This window comes from Mustela erminea, chromosome 14 (genome assembly GCF_009829155.1).
Source record: "Mustela erminea isolate mMusErm1 chromosome 14, mMusErm1.Pri, whole genome shotgun sequence".
Taxonomy (NCBI): domain Eukaryota; kingdom Metazoa; phylum Chordata; class Mammalia; order Carnivora; family Mustelidae; genus Mustela; species Mustela erminea.
This window is the reverse complement of record NC_045627.1, coordinates 2632059-2652108: the sequence shown is the minus strand read 5'-3', so window position 1 is coordinate 2652108 and position 20050 is coordinate 2632059. Positions and strand designations below refer to the sequence as shown.

The following is a 20050-nucleotide window of genomic DNA, read 5'->3' as shown; positions in this document are numbered from 1 at the left end:
CCTGGGGATAGAGTAATTTTGGGGGCTGTGATGAAACAGTTCTGTATTTTGACTGTGGTGGTGGTTACACAGACTTATGCCTTTGCCAAAATTCATAAAACTACAGAATGAATTTTTGTGTACAAAAATTTTAAAAATTAAATCTCAATGATATCTTACATGTTTTTATTTAAGCATTTGCATTGTTTCAATTCTGATAATGGACTTTTATATCCATTCATTTTCACTTTATATATTGTCATTCATTATATTAGTGCTTAGTTCTGTACCCTATTATAAAATTTTCTTTCTGTTGATTTAAAGATCTCTCTTTAAATTAATACATCTTTTCTTTCAAATAGTAAGAATAGACTTTCCTGGTTTATTTGTTTTTAGCTTTTAAGAAAAATAGAACTGAGTTGTTATTTTTCTAATGTATCAGATACTTAATTTATGGTTTCTAATTTTGGTGACACAACGTGTCACCTCTATTTTTATTAACTTAGTGTTTTATTTTAAATCTTGAATCCATGTGAACTGTACCATGTATGATCTATGTACATAACTTTACACCAAATTGTTAGGAAGGGATTGCTGTTTGGAATATTCCCTTGTTTCCTCAGTACTTTGAAGTGCTACATTTATTATACTACATTCAAAACATACACCTAATCATGGCTTTGTTTCCATGAAGTAGATGGCAAACTATCTTTAGTCGAGTAAAATTATGCGCATTGATACTTATTAGGAATTCTTTTTGAAATGTTTTCTGTTCCTTTGGATTTTTACTTATTCCAGATGAAGTTGAGAGTGCTTTTGTGAGGTACACTTAAGGTATACAAAAATCAAAGAGAAAAAGATGTATATAAGTTTATGAGATTCATAGCGGAATGTTTTCAAAGAATATTGATTCTCTGAAAGGGATCTTTCATTTATTCAATAACCTTAATGTCGCAGAGGAAAGAATATGTTTATGTAAATGAATATATATATTTTTGGACTGTTTTATGATTTATCTACAATTTTCGTTTCTTGCTTTCATGACTTTTGATGAACTAGTTTTCTTGACCTCACCCGTGTCCCCTGGCTTTTCATTTTCTGAGAGAATCGCTGATGGTGTCAGATACAATTTTTTTAAGCATTCTTTTATGGGGTTTTTAAAAAATATTTTATTTATTTATTTGACAGACAGACATCACAAGTAGTCAGAGAGGCAGACAGAGAGGGTGGGGGAAGCAGGCTCCCTGCCAAGCAGAGAGCCCGATGTGGGGCTGGATCTCAGGACCCTGAGACCATGACCTGAGCGGAAGGCAGAGAGGCTTTAACCCACTGAGCCACCCAGGCGCCCATAAGCATTCTTTTACTGTATTGGTGGAATCTACTTCCTAGCATTTGAAAAAGTGAAGGTTACATGCAGGTTCCCGTTCCCTGACAGCTCTAAATTGCACACTTGCAGAGAACTCAGCTGTAATCTGTAAGCTGTGGGGAGTCCCTGACGGGCTCTGACTGCTTGGAGAGCTATCTCAAGCGCCCCAAACTTTCTCGGGCTCGATAGAAGATTGCACTCTCAGCCAATCTCGCACCAGGGGTAGCGGGGAAAGGTAGTTCAATTGGTAGCACTGATTGCCCGGACTACCAGGTTCTGAGCGTGCCTGTTTCTGCGCATGCCTAGTTCCGCCCTCTGCCTCTGTGCTTCCACCGCTCCTTTCCCCGTTTTATTCAGGTCTCACGTGGGAGGCAATTCCTGCGCTGCTGAGTGCCCGCGCTTTTCCGGGGCCAGTCCCTCCCAACGAGGAAGCGACAGGTGAGCCCGGAGCAGCTGGACAAAGGCCGAGGTGTGGCGCCGCGCTGCCTGGGGTCGCGGGTCTGGTGTAGGGGTCTGTGCCCAGTAGTGTGGAGGAAATCTGCGGCCCGCCCACGGCAGGATGGGGACCTCCGCATCAAGACTAGGGGTCGGAGACCCCACGTGATCGGCCCCTGCGCGGAGCGTGCGGGGCTGTTCGTGGAGCCCCTTTTTGGAGGCCAAAGGAAGAGGGGGTGTGCGCGTGCACGGTGGGTGTGTGGAACCCTTGGGTAGGGGGTGGCGCTGCGGGGAGGACGTCTACGCGTGCGCGGTGGGTGCTTACGTGCGGTGGTCGGGGAAGCGGGGCGCGCCCACCCGGGCTGTGCGGTTACCGCCTGGCCTCGGGGAGACCCGTTCCCTCGGCTCTCCCTTTATTCTTCCTGGAGGCTGAGCTGCTCACTAGCCCTGCCGTCACTGCATCCCGATGTGCGCTGTTAATCAGTCCTGACTTGCCCTGGCGTTCACGAAGCGTCTTTAAGAATTCTCTGCTTTTGTCTTATTTAACTGCCAAAAAAAAAAAAAACCTTAAAAAAATTTAAAAAAAAAAAATTCCCCTCTTGAAAGTTAGCGACTTGTTCAGAATCACCTTGTTAGTGGCGAAGACTGAAAGTCGTGTCTCCTGACTCGTGAGAGAGAACTGTCTGCTTTTACAGGCAAGGAAAAGCAAATTACATTTAAAAGGTCCTTTTGAAAAATGGCAACAAACATACAGAAATTGAAACCTAGACCTTTCCTTAAAGCACTGCTTTTTATAGCTTTCTGCGGAATCACTAACCAAGGGTTTAGTAACAGTAGGGAAATTGATAAACGGGTTAGTCGGAGGAGTATTTTTTGAATAGTTTTGGTGAAGAGTTAATGTTATTTCACTGGGTGTATTGTTTGGTCTGAACTGGTTTATTTAAAAATTTTAGTGTGTGTGAGCATCAGGGGAGGTTTAAACTGTTAAATCCTCAGGGAGCAAATATTTACATTTGCCCAGTGAAAAACGTTATGGCCAGGAGCTACTACATGATAATATCAGAGTCATGGTATATAAGGGGTGTTTCAGCATCCGAAGGTCGGAGGTACTGACATTCTTCCTGTCTGTTGGGTGTGTGTAGTTTTTAGGGCAGGAGGATTCTGGAGCTGCTAGGCACGCCAGATCTTCCATGACCCCTTCCCTCTTGTAACCCAGAGTTGTCTGCATTTTCAGAGTTGTCTGCGTTTATCCAAGACAGCGGAAAATGAACAAGTCCCAGGTAAGTTATTTGTTCATTCCCCACCTTTTTTTTTTTTTTTTAACAGTGGACTTTGTGAGATTTGTAGGAGTCCATATGTTAAGATGGGGAAAATTAGTAATTGATAAAAATCTAACTTTACAGAAAAATACAAAGTAACATCAGGAGCAAGGCCAGGTTGGCTTATAGATACATACTGATCATTATATATCTTAGAGTTTCTAAGGTAATCCACAAATACGTCTCTGCTGTTTCTGATAACCACGGAAAAAGGAAGACACTGTATTTGGATACAGACAGACCCTTTCTTTTTTTTTTTTTTAAACACAAAAAGTTCTTGAAAGGTATAATTTTTGGTCTTAACATGGGGACACATAGTGGGTAACCTTCCAGTGACAGCCCTGAAAGGAGTGCCTAAAGCCATTCCTCACTGAGAGTAATAGGGTCCAAGAGATAGTTAAAGTAGTGCATTTATAATGGTCTTATTTGGTCCTGCTATAAAAGCTGGTATGTTCAGAGGAATGAATGGCCTGCATGCCTGTTAGAAAAACTCTCCGTGAGGACTTTAGCCAGCTTGTGTATTTAAGTTGCGCAGCCAATGGTTCAGAGGTAAATTCTCTGGTAAGTATGTCTGAGCTTCCCAGTCAAATTCTTCCCATAGAATTCTGTCCTGGTCTTTCCCCTCTGCTATTGGGATCTACCCAGGTAAAGGTGGCCAAAGATTTAATTGTAATTGCTTTCCTCGAAGAACTGCTGCATTACTCTACTGCAGCTCCTGGGGCAAGTCTTCTTGTATCAGTCTTCTGATGGCTCTTTCGTGGAGTCTTCCTCATAGAGCCATATGGTTCGGTTCCAATTTTTTATCCTTTGTCTACTAGCTTTATCATCATATCAATACACAAACATTGAAAAGATAGGTAGAGAGTTGAATAGTACTGTTCATTGTTTTGAATACTTCTAGAAATGTATAAATTAGCTTCATGTATATGCAATGGACATTTTCCCCCTCAATTGACCAGTAATTTGGGATCTATTCACATGTAGTTTAGCCCTTTTAATGCTCTATTTTTCACATTGTATGGTACACTATATTCTAAATACTATATTTTATTGATAGGCATTTAGGTAATTTCCACTTTTCATTAATATAAATGCTGCTGTGAATATACTTGTTCTCTCTGCATAGATGCAAGTGTGTCTCCAGACTCTGGAGCAGTGCTTCTCAAAGTTAGGTTCTTTGACCAGAAATGGCAGTATCACCTTGAAACTCGTCAGAAATGCAGATTTTTATGTATGTTCCCAGACCTTCTGGAAGAAAAATTTGGGGGCGAGAATTATTTTTTAAAGATTTTATTTATTTATTTGACAGACAGAGATCACAAATAGGCAGAGATGCAGGCAGAAAGAGGAGGAAGCAGGCTCCCCGCTGAGCAGAGAGCCTGATGGCGGGGCTCCATCCCAGGACCCTGGGATTATGACCTGAGCTGAAGGCAGAGGCTTTAACCCACAGAGCCACCCAGGCACCCCAGCAGTCCATATTTTTAACAAGGTGTGCATATGATGCTCATACACATCAAGTTTAAGAATTACTGCTCTATAGTCCAATGATTAGTATTTTTGAGTTACAGGATATGAGCATTTCTAATTTTTCTAGGTAAACTTATTCATTAGAAGACTACTTTCCCTCTCTTCTCTCCAGATATAAAAAGTATTTGTACACTAAGGGGTGAAAACTTTAATTTCCATTTTTCTGGTTGTTGAATTTTTTTGACTTTCATAAATCTGGCTTTTTAAGTTCTTTCAGGCTATGGAGTTTTGTAAGAATTCTTATGTATTTTAGGTGGTAATCTTTTTTTTTTTAAGATTTTTTTTTTATTTATTTGACAGAGATCACAAATGGGCAGAGAGGCAACCAGGCAATGAGAGAGGGGAAAGCAGGCTCCCTGCTGAGCAGAGATCCCCATGGTGAGGCTCATTCCCAGGACCCTGGGATCATGACCTGAGCCGAAGGCAGAGGCTTTAACCCACTGAGCCACCCAGGTGCCCCTAGGTGGTAATCTTTCATGACAATTTTTGTCAATTTTCTTCTCTCCATATGCTTTGTCTTTTAATATAGTAGTATTATTTCTGGAAATTTTACATTGTGATACAACCCTTTTGCCTCTTCTATTTTTTATTATTGTTTTCCTGACCCTGGGGGCCTGATGACATTTTTCTGTTTTCTGTCTTTTTTTCTAATAAGACTTTTTAAAAACATTTAGTACCTTAATCTAGAATTTTTTTTAGTATAATGTGATAAGGGATCTGATTGTATATTTGAGCATCTCTAAAAAATAAGCAGAACAATAAAAGGACTAACACAATGCACGTGAGTGGGAATGCCTGCCGTGTTTCTTCTCCATTATGCACGTTGCTGACTTTGGACTGGGTTTTTTTTGTCATGTTCACAAAGTATCCTTGGAGTCTTGTTTTATTGAAAATTAGAATAATTTTTCCAAATGCTTTCTTAACATTTAATGGGAATGATGATATAATTTTTCTTTTTAGATCTATTATATTTCCATATTTCTTAAAAACTAATCTTTATTTTTTTAAAAGAAGCCCTACTTGGTCAAAGAGTGTTACTCTTTTGATGATAACTGTAATTCTGTTTGTCAGTATTTTTTTCCATAACCTTGTTGCTTAAAAAACATTTAATTTGATTTCACTCATATGTATAATTTAAGAAACAAAAGGGATGAATATATGGGAGGGGGGAAAAGGAGAGGGAAAGAAGGCATAAGAGACTCTTAAGGACAGGACAAACAGGGTTGGTGGAGGGAAGTGGTGGGGATAGACTATATGGGTGATGGTATTAAAGAAGGCACTTGTGATGAGCACTGGGTTTTGTATGCAAGTGATGAATCACTGAATTCTGCTCCTGAAACCAGTATTGCACCGTATGTTAACTGACTAGAATTTAAATAAAAATTTGGAAAAAATATTTAATTTGTTCCTTATTATTCCTAGTGGCTTTTCTAATTTGTTTGGACTAATGTTTATCACAGATAGTATTTTATTCTTCATGGAGCCAGCTTTTGGTTTTATTGATTTTCACTCTGTTTTTTTCCCTTAAAAAAAAAAAAAGATTTGGGGTGCCTGGGTGGCTCAGTGGGTTAGGCCTCTGCCTCCTGCTCAGGTCATGATCTCAGGGTCCTGGGATCGAGCCCCACATCGGGCTCTCTGCTCAGCAGGGAGCCTGCTTCCTCCTCTTTCTCTCTCTGCCTGCCTTTCTCCCTCCTTGTGATCTCTCTCTCTGTCAAATACGTCAATAAAATCTTAAAAAAATTATTTATTTGAGAGATTGAGCACGGGCATGCATGAGCCCAGGAAGCCGGGCACAGAGACAGGAAGAGGGTGTATTATGCAGATTCCACGCTGAGCCTGGAGCCCAATGTGGGGATCAGCCTCACAACCCTGAGATCATGACCTGAGCAGAAATCCAGAGACCGATGCTTAACTGACTCTAGCACCCAGGCACCCCTCCACTGTTATTTTTTTTTAAAGATTTTATTAATTCATTTGAGAGATCACATGTAGGTGGTGGGTGGGGGTGGAAACAGGCCCCCCGTCAAGCAGAGAGCCCAATGCGGGGCTCAATCCCAAGACCCTGAGATCACGACCCGAGCCGAAGGCAGAGGCTTAACCCATTGAGCCAACCAGGCACCCTTCCACTGTTATTTTTATTAACTTCTGCTTTTACCTTTATTCTTTCCTTCAGATATCTTTGGTTATAAGATGTTTTTTGTAACGTTTTGTTGAAGATGAGTTTATTGTAAAGCTCTTTATTATGCCCATGTAAGGATATAATTTCCCTCTACTACTACTTTGGCTGCAGAATCAGTATCAAGTATCAATATGTGGTGCTTTTTTTTTTTCTACACAGGCTGCCATTTCCTTTCTGATGCCTTCTTTGATCACTAACCTAAAATGTATTTTATTTTCTAATCTTATTTTTTTAATAAAGATTTTTATTTATTTATTTGACAGACAGAGATCACAAGTATGCAGAGAGGCAGACAGAGAGAGAGAGGAGGGAGCAGGCTCCCCACCAACCAGAGAGCCAGATGCGGGGCTTGATCCCAGGACCCGGAGACCACAGCCCAAGCCGAAGGCAGAGGCTCAATCCACTGAGCCACCCAGGTGCCCCTTTAATCTTATTTTTATACATACAACAAATGTTTTAAAAAAATCCACAGATTGTAAGTGTAGAGCCCAGTGAATTACCGCAAATCTAATGCCCGCATAAGTAATACATAGGTCAGAGCAAACACTGGCAGCGCTTCTAAAGCCTCCCTTGTGCTCCTCTCACAATCCCTACCTGTTACTACGCTGGTCATTCATTTGTGTGTAATCAATGGCTTCAGGGGTAGCATTAAGTAGTGAAATGATGAAGACCATCTGGCCCTAAAGGCCTAAAGTATTTTCTGTCTGGCTCTTTACAAGGAAGACTTTCCAGATCCTTGGATTAGTTTATTAAAGTTATTAATGTTGCTTTCATTTGTATCCTGTTTAAAATTAATTTTCCTACTCTAAGGCCAGATAGATAATCTCCTCTGTTATTATTTATTTATTTATTTATTTATTGGCTTTCACATTTATGCCTGTTTTAATGGACTTGGTATTTACTTTTGTTTGTTTAGAAATTTTTTTTAAGATTTTATTTATTTTTTTGACAGAGATCACAAGTAGGCAGAGAGGCAGGCAGAGAGAGCAGGGGGAAGTAGGCTCCCTGCTGAGCAGAGAGCCCAATATGGACCTTGATCCCAGGACCCTGAGATCATGACATGAGCCAAAGGCAGAGGCTTAACCCACTGAGCCATGCAGGCACCCTGTTGAGAAATCTTTTTATCATTAGGACATTGCATCTTTTTCAGAACAAGTATAATTTACAGAAATTATAGAAGGCAGCTTTTTATCAAATATCAATGTTTAGCAATGTTTTGTTTTGCCAGAATATTATTTCAGTTGTAAAAACCATCTTCAGTTGCAAAAAGTAATCAAAAACCTTACTAGAGGGTGCTTAGGTGGTGCATCCGGTTAGGTGTCTGACTCTTGTTTTTCGCTCAGGTCATGGTGTTGAGGTGGTGAGATTGAGCCTCACATTGGGCTCTGTGCTTAGCCTCTGCCCCTCCTGCTTGTGTGCTAGCTCTCTCTAAAATAAATAAGTAAATCAAGGGGTGCCTGGGTGGCTCAGTGGGTTAAAGCCTGTGCCTTCAGCTCTGGTCATGATCTCAGGGTCCTGGGATGGAGTCCCACATCAGGCTCTCTGCTCAGCAGGGAGCCTGCTTCCTCCTCTCTCTCTCTCTCTGCCTGCCTCTCTGCCTACTTGTGATCTCTCTTTGTCAAATAAATAAATAAAATATTTTAAAAAATAAAATAAGTAAGTAAATCTTAAAACACAAAAAACTCTTTGGATTTAACTTCGTTTTACCAATATCCTAAGAAGTCTTAAGCTAAACAATATTTTAAGTAGGAAAACACGCAGTTTTAAATAGTTTGGTATACTGTTTCTGTAGTTATAAACATATATCAACTGGTTTCTTTTATAGGAAATCTGATGAGTTTACCACATCAAGCATTACGTAATCCAGGACAAGAGCTAATTACCTTCTAACTATAGTACTCTGTGTAACAATTGCAAATATCAAAGGTATTTAGTGGTTAATAATTGCTACAAAATTTAAAACAAAATTTGTTTACTGGATTGTTTTTCAGATTGCAGCTGCTCCTTAGGGATTTCCTGTAAATAAAAACTCCAAAGCAATTCATGTAGGGCTTAGTTTAGATCAGTACTTTTTTTCTCGTTATCACTCCCCCTCCCATGACCCACCCCCCTGCAGTTGCACCATATTATTAAAAACACTAAGTGCCTGGGATATATGCTTCAGAAGACAGTGATTGAGTAATTTCAATAACGTGGAGTTCTTCATGTAAAAAAGATGTTTTTTTTTAATTTTTAATTTTTTATTATCATAGAATGTATTATTAGCCCCAGGGGTACAGGTCTGTGAATCGCCAGGTTTACACACTTCACAGCACTCATCATAGCACATACCTTCCCCAGTGTCCGTAACCCAAACACCCTTTCCCTAACCGCCCCGCCCCCTGCAACCCTCAGTTTGTTTTGTAAGATTAAGGGTCTCTTATGGTTTGTTTCCCTCCCGATCGCATAAAAAAGATGTTTTGTAGTCACAGTTACTTCAAAAAGTAATTATATCCAAATAACCTGGCATGTTATGCTTTAGCAATTAGAGAACCATGGCTTTGACACCTGACAGTTTATAAGTTATTGAAATGTGAAATGCTAAACAATGTGAACAGCTCTTCTCTCTTTGGAGTGTTGCAAAGTTCCAGGTTGACTTTATTTTTCAGATAACATCTTAAGCCCACTTTATAGCATACTAAGTCATAAAGGACAAATCCAGGGAAGGTAATACCTTTCCTAAGTTACAAAACTGTAGCAAATTAGTACAGTACTCTTTAATACAATAAAATTCTTTGTTGTTGTTGTTGGAGTTATGTATTACTTTAATAATAATTTTCACTCCAAAAATGTCATTTAAGTACCAAACAAAACACTGTGGTTTTTAATGGTGCTTTATAACAGAGCAAGTTATTTTATACAAATCAATATCTTTTAAAACTGTAAAATTTTTCCTTTTTTAAAGATTTTACTTAGTGCAAATGAGTGTTCACACAAGCAGGGGGAAGAGGCAAAGGCAGAGGGAGAAGCAGACTTCCTGCTCAGTGGGGAACCTGATGTGGGGCTTGAACCAAGGACCCTGAGATCATAATCTGAGCCAAAGACTGATGCCTAACCAACTGAGCCACCTAGTTGCCCCTATAATTACTCTCTCTCTCTCTCTTTTTTTAAAAGGATTTCCTAATGCAAGCTCTTTAGGTTTACTGTAGCAAGATAATTATATGTATTTAGCTGGCTCAGCTTTGTTCTGGGGTTAGTCCAAAGCCAGGAAGAGTACTAATGCATGAAAAGCTTTACAGTTCTACATTAAAGGAGATGTAATATGCCAATATGATTTTCTAGGTCCTTTTCAGAAATTGCTAAATTTTCACATAACTGCTAGAATCCTCAGGAATTAGATGGACATTTCATACAATACTACTTTCGGATGATCCCTTTTATTTAGAAATCTGCCACCTCTTTGTTTTGATAAAAAATCATACAGCTTTTCTTCAGCTTATTAAAAAATATCCTACCTAAAATATATTTCTGATTTTTAAATAACAAGTATATTGCCAGCTTGCAGAGATGTGGGGAGTGGGTGTTTCGTGTAACAGCTTTCATCCTCATTTCTCTTACAAACCCTGCCACTGCATTTGGTGTCTTCATGCTCCCTCTTGCCGAAGCTGCCAAGTCTTCAGTCTCAGCATTTAATTGATATATTACCCATTCCATTGTTTCCTGGCCTTTATTGGCATTTGAAGATACCATGCTTGCCGTCAGTCCTTCAAGGTAACTGCTAAGACTGACTCCTTCCATAGTGATCACAGCTTCTTGAGTCAAAATATTTTTTTCTGGGTCCTGAAGGTGTGCTTTGTGTATAAACTGCAGAAACCATATTTGTAAGTGAAATATTAGTAGATTTAAGTTCCATCGTTTTCTCTGCAGGATCAAGTACAGAGTGTTCTTGCACAAATGTGTTAGTTTTTGCTGCAATATGAGATTTCACAATGGAAGGCAGCCCCCACTCTGTGCTGAGAAGTCTTTGGCTGTACAGCTTTCCAGAGTGATCTGTATGTCTGTCCAGTACATCACATCACCTCCAACCACATTTGGGCCTTTCTGTGTTGCAGCTGTAATAGTTTCCAATGGGTGGTCAAAGACGCAGTCTGAAGTCCAGATCTTCATGGTGCCGGCCACTTGCACAATGTCCCTGGTGTTCACTTTTATTCTTTCTTTTAAAGATTTATTTTATTTATCTGAGAGACAGAAAGAACATGAGTGAGAGGATGGAAGGAGGGAAAGAATCTCAAGCAGAACCACTGAGCACAGACCCCAACGTGGACCTGATCCCACAACCCCGAGATCATGGAATCGGACGCCTAACCAGCTGCGCCACCCAGGCGCCCTTTATTTCTCATTTCTTACCACACCAAGGATGTCCCCTTCTATCCCTTCTTATCTAAAGTTTTTCTTGTTTTTGTGAGTGTCTATTAAATTTTATTCAGTGGTTTTGAACATCTATTGAAATCATATGATTTATCTCCTCTATTTTCTTAGTTGGTAAATTACATTAATTTTTAAATGTAAAACAAACTAGATATTCTTGAAACTGAGCTGGGCCATGGTATTCTTTTTATATATTCCTGGCTTTAGTTTGATAATACTTTGTTTTGGATTTTTATATTTGCGTCCTTCATGAGAAAGACAGACCAGTAAGTGTTTTGGGGTAGAGAGGGAGCAGAATATGTTCTTGTTACGATTTAGTATTTAATATCAGGAATATGTTGAATATATAACATGAATTTGGAGTATTTCCTCTTGCTTTCTCTACAGGATCTTTTAGTTTGTTGCTGCTTCTTAGGTTTTTCATTCATATGTGAGGACATCTGTGACTGGAGTTGCCTTCATGGGAAGATTTCTTTCTTCCTGTCTCTCTTTTGTTAAGGAAGCTCTTTCCCAACTTGGGGCTTGAACTCACAACCCTGAGATTGAGAGTCAAGTGTTCCATCAATTGAGCCAGCCAGGAAGAGTTTAAATTATAGATGCAATTTCCTTAACAGACATGTGGCATTAGATTTGATTTTCTTTCCTTTCTTTTCCTTTCCTTTCTTTGTTTCTTTCTTTCTGCCTGTTTTTTGTAGACTACATGTCCACAGTGGAGCCCAGCGCAGGGCTCAAACTCATGACCCTTCGACTGAGACTTGAGCCAGGATCAAGAGTCAAACACTCGGGGCACCTGAGTGGCTCAGTGGGTTAAGCCTCTTCCTTCAGCTCAGGTCATGATCCCAGGGTCCTGGGATCAAGCCCCACATCTGGCTCTCTGCTCAGCAGGGAGTCTGCTCCCTACCCACTCCCACAACCTCTGCCTGCCTCTCTGCCTACTTGAGATCTGTGTCTGTCAAATAAGTAAATAAATAAAATCTTAAAAAAAAAGTCGGACACTCAACCAACTGAGCTACCCAGGTGACCCTAGATTTTCTTTTTTAAAAAGTAAGTTTTGATAAGTAGTTTCTTTCTTGAAAGTAAACTTTCCCCCCACATTTTCAAAATTATTGGCCCTTAATTTCTTCACTATATTTTCATAGACCACAGAAACTGTATAGAGATGTTGTTTTCATGCCAGATATTGGAGAGTGAACCTTTCTTCTTTATAACTTGATCAGCTTTGGCAAAGAATTGTCAAGGTACAAACTTGGTTTTGTCCTCTCTCTTTATACTATATGTAGATTTTTTAAATTTGTTAATGTCTGATCTGTAACATGTCTTTGTGCATATATTAGCTGTAACTTCCTCTTTTGCTTTAAAAAGGTAGATACTTACTGATTTTTTTAACTTTTCTAATATATACTATTAAGGATTTTTTTTAAAGCATAACTTCTTAGATGTGTCTTACAGGTTTTGGTATGTTGTATTTTGATAATTCACTTAAAAATATTCTCTAATCTAGGAGTACAAGAATGTTTCAGTCGGTTAAGTGTCCAACTCTTGGTCTTGGCTCAGGTCGTGGTCTTGGGGTTGTAGGATTGCGCTGTATGGAGGGCTGCATGCTCAGTGGGGAGTCTGCTTGATATTCTCCCTCTGTCCCTCCCCACCCACTTGCAGGCACATGGGTGTGTTCTCTCTCTCAAATAATAAATAAATAAATAACCTCTAATCTCTATTTAGAAATATATTTCTTAAATAAATATAACAACACATGTATCTTAATCTGTAAACGTTGTGATGTTTTCTGTTTAATCTTTTTCTTACTGATATATTAAACACTGTAAAAAGAATGTTCTCTGTATGATATCAAATCTTTGAAGTTGTAGAAATCTGCTTTGTGTCCCAAACTGGTCAATTTAAGTACAGAGTATGTGTGGATCTGAAAAGTGTGTGTGTGTATGTGTGTAAATATATTTTGCAGTTTGGGACTACATTTTCCCTGAAGGTAATTACTGTTTCATTTCTCTCTGACTGCTTTTAAGGTTTGCCATTTATATTCAGTCTTTCTCATAGTTTTTATATCTCTTTTGGAAACTCTCAATCTGTCCATCTTTTTCCCTTTATCATTTTTTAAAAAGATTTTATTTATTTATTTGATAGAGATCACAAGTAGGCAGAGAGGCAGGCAGAGAGAGGGAGAAGCAGACTCCCTGCTGAGCAGAGAGCCTGATGTGGGGCTCGATCCCAGGACCCTGGGATCATGACCTGAGTCTAAGGCAGAGGCTTTAACCCACTGAGCCACCCAGGCTCCCCTTCCCTTTATCATTTTTTTAAAAATTATAGTTGACACACAATGTTATGTTAGTTTCAGGCATACAATATGGTGATTCAACAAGTCTTTTTCTTTGTCATTTTAACCATAGTCATTAAATATGTCAGATAATTCCAATATCTGGAGCTCCCTGTGTCCTAAGCTTAAATTTTTAGAAGAAATATACTAGACCATTCATTCGGCAAATATTTTTGGAACACCTTTCATGGACTGTTTTAAGTGTTTGGAATATATACTATAAACAAAATAACCTACTTTTCTGAACCTGTTTGGAACCTGGAGAGTTCTGCATGGACATGCTGAATTACTTTTTGCCTTTTTTTTTTTTCCTGAATTACTCTTAATAGACTGTTATGAATTGAGTTTGCAAGTGTTTTATTTAGAATATATGTATCAAAATTAAATAGGAATTGTTTTTGAACAATATTTTGTTACTAAATTTATAATGTTCCACAGATATTTTTTATGGTATAGAATGTTTAAATTATATGGGTTGTTGGGGGTTGCCTAGTGGCTCCATCAGTTAAGCGTTTGCTTTTGGCTCAGTTCCTGATCTCGGGGTCCTGGGATCGAGCCCTTCATTGGGCTCCCTGCTCAACAGGAAGTCTGCTTCTCCCTCTGCCCCTTCACCTGCCCGTGTGTGCTCTCTCTCTCGGATAAATAAATCTTTTAATATAAATAAATAAATAAATAAGCATGGGTTGTCACTTAGTGTTGGCTAGATTTTAATCCTGAAAAATATCTGAGATTGTTTTTTTTCCATGGTAGATCTTCATGATCTTCAATTGATTTTTAAATATTTTTAAGTCCTATTTTTGGTTATTGGACTATACACTGATTTTCTACCTTTCTCTAAATCTATTTTGGTAGTTCCTTAATGTTTCAGCCCAAAGCATTGGTTTCTTTTGGGATATCATATACAATATTTTCTTCAGGAAAACAAAATATATTTCATGGAGATCTGAGTGTATCTCCTATATTTTCATAGATATATGACTGTGTCTTAAAAGTGTCCTCGTGGGGTGCCTGGGTGACTTAGAGGGTTAAGCCTCTGCCTTCAGCTCGGGTCATGATTCCACGGTCTTGGGATCAAGCCCCACATCAGGCTCTCTGCTCAGCAGGGAGCCTGCTTCCCCTTTCTCTGCCTGCCTCTCTGCCTACTTGTGATCTCCTCTCTGCCTACTTGTGATCTCTCTCTCTCTCTCTCTTGCTCTGTTAAATAAATAAAAAATATATATATTTAAAAAGTGTCCTCGTATTTATAGTTGTATTTTCTTTTTTTTTTTTTAATTTATTGATTTCACAGAGAGAGTGCAAGCAGGGGGAGCAGCAGAGGGAGAGGGAGAAGCAGGTTCTCCACTGAGCAGGGAGCCCAATGTGGGGCTCGATCCTAGGACCCTGGAATCATGACCCGAGCCGACGCTTAACCAACTGAGCCACCCAGGCACCCCTATAGTTGTATTTTCTTTAAGTGATTGTCTTTTCAGATATTTGGTGCCAAAAAAGATAAATGATTTCTTTCTCTTCTTGAAGAATCATCATTGCTCATTTCATTCTTTTAGCCCTCAGTGTTACCTTATCTGCTGTGAATTACGTTAAACCACTTTAATTTTGCTTATCTATTTTTTAAAGTTTTTTTATTCATTTGAGAGTGAAAGAGGAGTGGGGGAAGGGCAAAGGGAGAGGAAGAAGCAGACCCTACTGAGCAGGGAACCCAACATGGGGCTTGATCCCAGGACTCTGAGATCATGACCTGATCCCAAGGCATATGCTTAAGTGATTGAGTCACCCAGGTGCCCCTATTTTGCATATATATTTTTTGCAGTATATTTGATATTTGCCCTTTATTTTGTTTTCAAATTTTTTTGATATTGCAAATAATTGGTTTTGTTTTCAAATCAGTTATGTCACCCATTGGTAAGAAATTTAGCACATTCATATACCATTTTATAGTTTAGGTTTTTGTTTTACAGTCTTGTTTACTGTATATCCTAGTATAACATCATTAATGTTTTGTGTGTTCTATGTCGTTTTAATTTTTGTCATACACTCAGTTTCTCATTGCACTGCTGGTCAAATTTACTTTCCTTTTTTTTTCCCCTAATTTGATAAATTGTTGGTTTCTAGTTTTGATTATGAAGACATTACTGTTATAATAGTCTATATTTCTCTGTTAACACATCTTTATTGAGTAATGTTTTATCATCAGGTTCTTTTGATTGTCCATTTCTTCCCTTTCATCCAAACTAGAAAAGAATGTCAGAATGATATTGCATTTCCACATCACTTCTAAATAAGTGCCTTGGTTTTGCTATTGTATTTCAGAATCTTTTGTTTTAGTCTATTGGTTTTATGAATAGTATATCATCAGTTTTATGCCAGGAACTTACTGTGTATTATAAGTTCCAAAAAGTATTTTTTTGTCAGTTAATTGAGGTAAGCTGTATATAACTTAAGTGTCAAGCTTGATGAATTTTTATATGTGTGTGTATGTGTGCACACGCATGCACACACACCCCTGTGTAATTGCCACCCAGTACCCAAGAAGTTTCTCTGGTACTTGAGGTTCATCTTACTTTGACATCTCTTATCATTGATTAGTGTTGCTTGTATATCTGGATTCCACTCAGTATCGTATATGTGAGATTCATCCATTTTGCCGAGTGTATCAGTTTTTCTTTTATCTTCGTTATGTATTCCACTAATAGCCATACTGCAGTTTTATTTCTCCATTCTGTTGATGGGCTTTTGGACTGTTTCCAGGTTTTGGCTAATAAATCAAACTTCTCTGAATATTTCCTATAGACCCTTTGGTTGACAAAGGGTATATAACTAGGAGAGGAATTAATACTATAGCTTTAAATAGAAATTCCTTAATATTTCCCCAAGGTATATGTACTTGCTTATCCTCCTACTGGCAAGGTATGAATGTTCCAGTTGTTTTCACATTTTTGCCAGTTATCTCTATTTGGTATTTTCTGAGTTTTTCATTTCAGACATCCCGGTGTGTATGTCATTGTGGTTATCATGTGAGAGTTAGGTTCGGGGTAGGTGGTAGGTACTAGATGGGATATGAAGGAGCTTCTCAGTTTCACTAATGTTTTATTTCTTGATCTAAATGCTAGTTTTATGCATGTGTTCACTGTGTGAAACTACATGGAGCCTTTGTACTCCAAGGTTCACTTTTGTGTTATTTTTAAGTATATTCATACTTCAACAAATTTACAAAAATCACAGAGTTGACAATGACAAATTGTTAATCTAAAGAAGTCTCAAGGATATCATTAAGCTAAAACCAAGAGTCAGAATAATGTTAATTTTTTCATATACGGAGGTCAGAATTCTTCAGCATGTTTTCTTCCTTTTTTTTTTTTCTTAAGAGAGAAAGAGACTACACACATAAGCACATGCATGATTAGGGGATGGGCAGAGGAAAAGGGAGAAAGAGAATCTCCAGTGGACTCCCCATTCAGCATGGAGCCTGATGCGGGGCTTGATCTCACGACCTGAGATCATGACATGAGCCAAAATCAAGAGTCAAATGCTTAACAGACCCATCCACCCAGGCTCCCCTAAGTTGAACACTCGTATATTTCACCATTAAGTGTAATATTTGCTGTAGGTATATATGAAAGTCCATTATCACACTAGGGAAATTTCTAGTTTGTCACTAGTTGTTTTTTGTTTTGTTTTGTTTTTTAATTACGGTTTTGGGTATATACTCAGATGATCATATTGTCATCTCTTAGTTTTTAAAACTATTCATTCTTATTTTTATTTCCACCTTCAGAAAATTCCTTCATGGCCTGTTCTTCTGTTTTCCATTTACAAAGTGATTTTTTCACACCTTGCATTCTTGATTATTGTCAGTCTCTTACTTCTCTGAGAGCTTTCTGATTCATTGTTGGTGATATCAAATGCTACCAAATTATTATGTTTGTCAAATCTTTATTTTCATTCTAGACCTACAGTATTATGTTTCACATTTAAGATGTATCTTGTTAAAATACAGTGTCCAGTTTATTTTTTTCCTTGCTTATTTTGTGATACTTGTGTTTATGCAGCTGTTTGGGCATATGCTCTGAGGAAATTTCTTTCTGCCCATGATTGGTGGCCATGTTCTCTCACTCTCTGTCCACTTATCAATTCCCTATTTGTTTCACAGCTTTTGCGGTAGTAGTTTATCTAAGCTGTGTTCTTTGTCCTTTAGCTTTCCCTTTACTTTTTTGGGAGAATTGGTCTATAAATAAAAACCTAGTCACATAATTTTTATATACTCTCAGATCTCTTCTCTGGCTCCCCTTTCTTTGATACAGTGAGTCGTAAAGTAGAGGCATGCACTCTAGATGACATCCCAAACAATCCAGTTGGTATCTTCTCTGTGTTCTACAGGTATTTCAAGTGTAACAGTTCCAAAATCTTCCCTTCTTATTTTCTACACATCCTAATTATGGGCTCAAAGTTGAAGACTTTGAAACTGGAATGTGTACTGCAGTGAATAAAATATTAATAAATATTAATAAATTAATACAATATTAAGCTGTCTCTTTACTTTTTAAAGTTGAAGAAGAATAAAGCTTGTCACAAGATATATTGATAATTTATTTCCATAATTCATAAATACAAACTTGTGTAGTACTCAGAAATACTCTCTAAGGTTGGTGGTGATCACATATGTTGGAGACTTGGTGTGAAACTTCTCTGTAATCCATTCCATGGCTTGCTTTCTTCGTGGCCCTTTCTGTCCTCACAGCTCCAGCTGCTTCTCAACATTTCCTGTGCTGTTTGCCCTCTGCTCATTTCCCAAATGTGCTAGAGGAGCAGAGGAGCCCTGCCTTCACATGTACCATGGAGTTGCATGAGCAACACAGCATGACTGTTTGTCCCGCAGCTGTTCTTCAGTGAAGCTCAAAATAGAACTAATTTTCTTCCTCATTTATTTTAGTCTGTCTGCTGTGTACTCTCACCTTAGCAATTGTAACATACTACTGTGTGTTTTCTTACCATATTATTGCTACTTGAATCCAAGAACAATTTTAATAATTTAGCATTTCTAAGAACTAGAATGGTTCCAGATACAGTGTGCGATTTGATCATTTTTTGCATGAATAATACCTTAAGCAATGGCATAGTATTTCCATTATGGTTTCTCATCTTTTCACAAAGTATAAAGTCAAATGTTTTGCAAACTATTTGGTAATCCTGGTGAGGATTGGTTCCCATACAGCTTTTACCATGTTACCCAATTCTGAACATTTCAGATTGAACAGAAATTCCAGGGGTCAGTGTCATTTAAGGATGTGACTGTGGGCTTCACCCAGGAAGAGTGGTAGCACCTGGATTCAGCTCAGAGGTCCCTGTCTAGAGACATGATGCTGGAGAACTACAGTAACCTTGTCTCAGTGGGTAAGGTCTGGTTTTTTGTAATTCTAAGTAGCATGTTCTCATTCTTTTAACTGTGAAGCATATAGACACTGTAGAGTTGGATGATTTTTAATATTGGAACTGAGTAATCAGTGTTGATTGATCTCTTTTGGGTACCAGGAAGATATTTGTGTTTACCTCTCCAGTGAAATGTTCAATAGCATCTTCATCGAGCAGCTCCAGAAGCTTGCTGCTCTTTCAGAGACCCTGCAAGCCAGGCCTTCTGGTCTGAATCCTGAACTGTTTTGCTTTGTCAGGGTATTGTGTTACCAAACCAGAAGTGATCTTCAGGCTAGAGCGAGGAGAGGAGCCATGGATACTGGAGGAGGAATTCCCAAGCCAGAGCTTCCCAGGTGAGTTAATGGACTCTGCACAGATGAACATCAGGGCGTTTAGTGTTTTCCCATGATTAACCCAGAGGTTGACAATTTCAAGAATATCTCTTTAGATGTCTTAATCCTGGGAACTGACTGGGAATACTGGTTTTTTAACAAATCTCCAGAAACCACTCTTAAAATAACATTTTTTTGATTCACTTTTTTAGTATTTACCATTCTTACATCTGTCAAAAAACCAGTCTTTGCCTACTTTATTTTTACTGTTGTTTTTTTCATTCCTTTGTTTCCAAAAGCAGTTTCAGTTGCCTGCCTTACTGTCATCAGGCATTCTTTCATATGCTCATTTTTCGACTCAAATAATTTTTGAGTAATTGCTATTATCTATGTGTCAATGAGCTTATACAAATAGCAGTACAGCCAACAAATACATGAAAAGATGGTCAGCATTACTAAACATCAGGGAAATGCAAATTGGAACCACATATCACACCATTTAGAATGGCTAGTACCAAGAAGAGAAGGGATAACTAGTTCTGGGAAGGATGCGGAGAAAAAGGAACGCTTGTGCACTGCTGACTGTGTTGTAAATTGGATCAGCTACAATAGAAAATGGTATAGAGATTGCTCAGAAAGTAAAATATAGAACTATCTTGTATGATCCAGTAGTATCACTTGGGAAGACACCCAGAGGAAATGAAAACAGGCTGTGAAAGAGAGAATATGCATGCTGGTGTTTATCACAGTATGATTCACAATAGCCAGATA

General features: G+C 38.4%; 2 protein-coding genes across 2 annotated transcripts in view; one reads left to right on the top strand and one right to left on the bottom strand.

The window, feature by feature from the left end:
* Positions 1–1521: 1521 nt before the first annotated feature.
* The window catches only part of LOC116573276 (zinc finger protein 33B-like), a 30420-nt gene continuing 11891 nt past the window's right edge, over positions 1522–20050 (top strand). Inside the window, 4 exon segments of the mRNA XM_032313321.1 lie at positions 1522–1783; positions 3015–3060; positions 18785–18929; positions 19205–19300. Coding sequence (XP_032169212.1) covers positions 18893–18929; positions 19205–19300 — 133 coding nt within the window. The 5' untranslated portion in view covers positions 1522–1783; positions 3015–3060; positions 18785–18892.
* On the bottom strand, positions 1706–10951 carry LOC116573581 (PRELI domain containing protein 3B-like). Its single transcript, XM_032313755.1, is given in 4 exon segments — positions 1706–1990; positions 10403–10648; positions 10722–10862; positions 10865–10951. Coding segments are annotated over 4 exon segments (759 nt in total).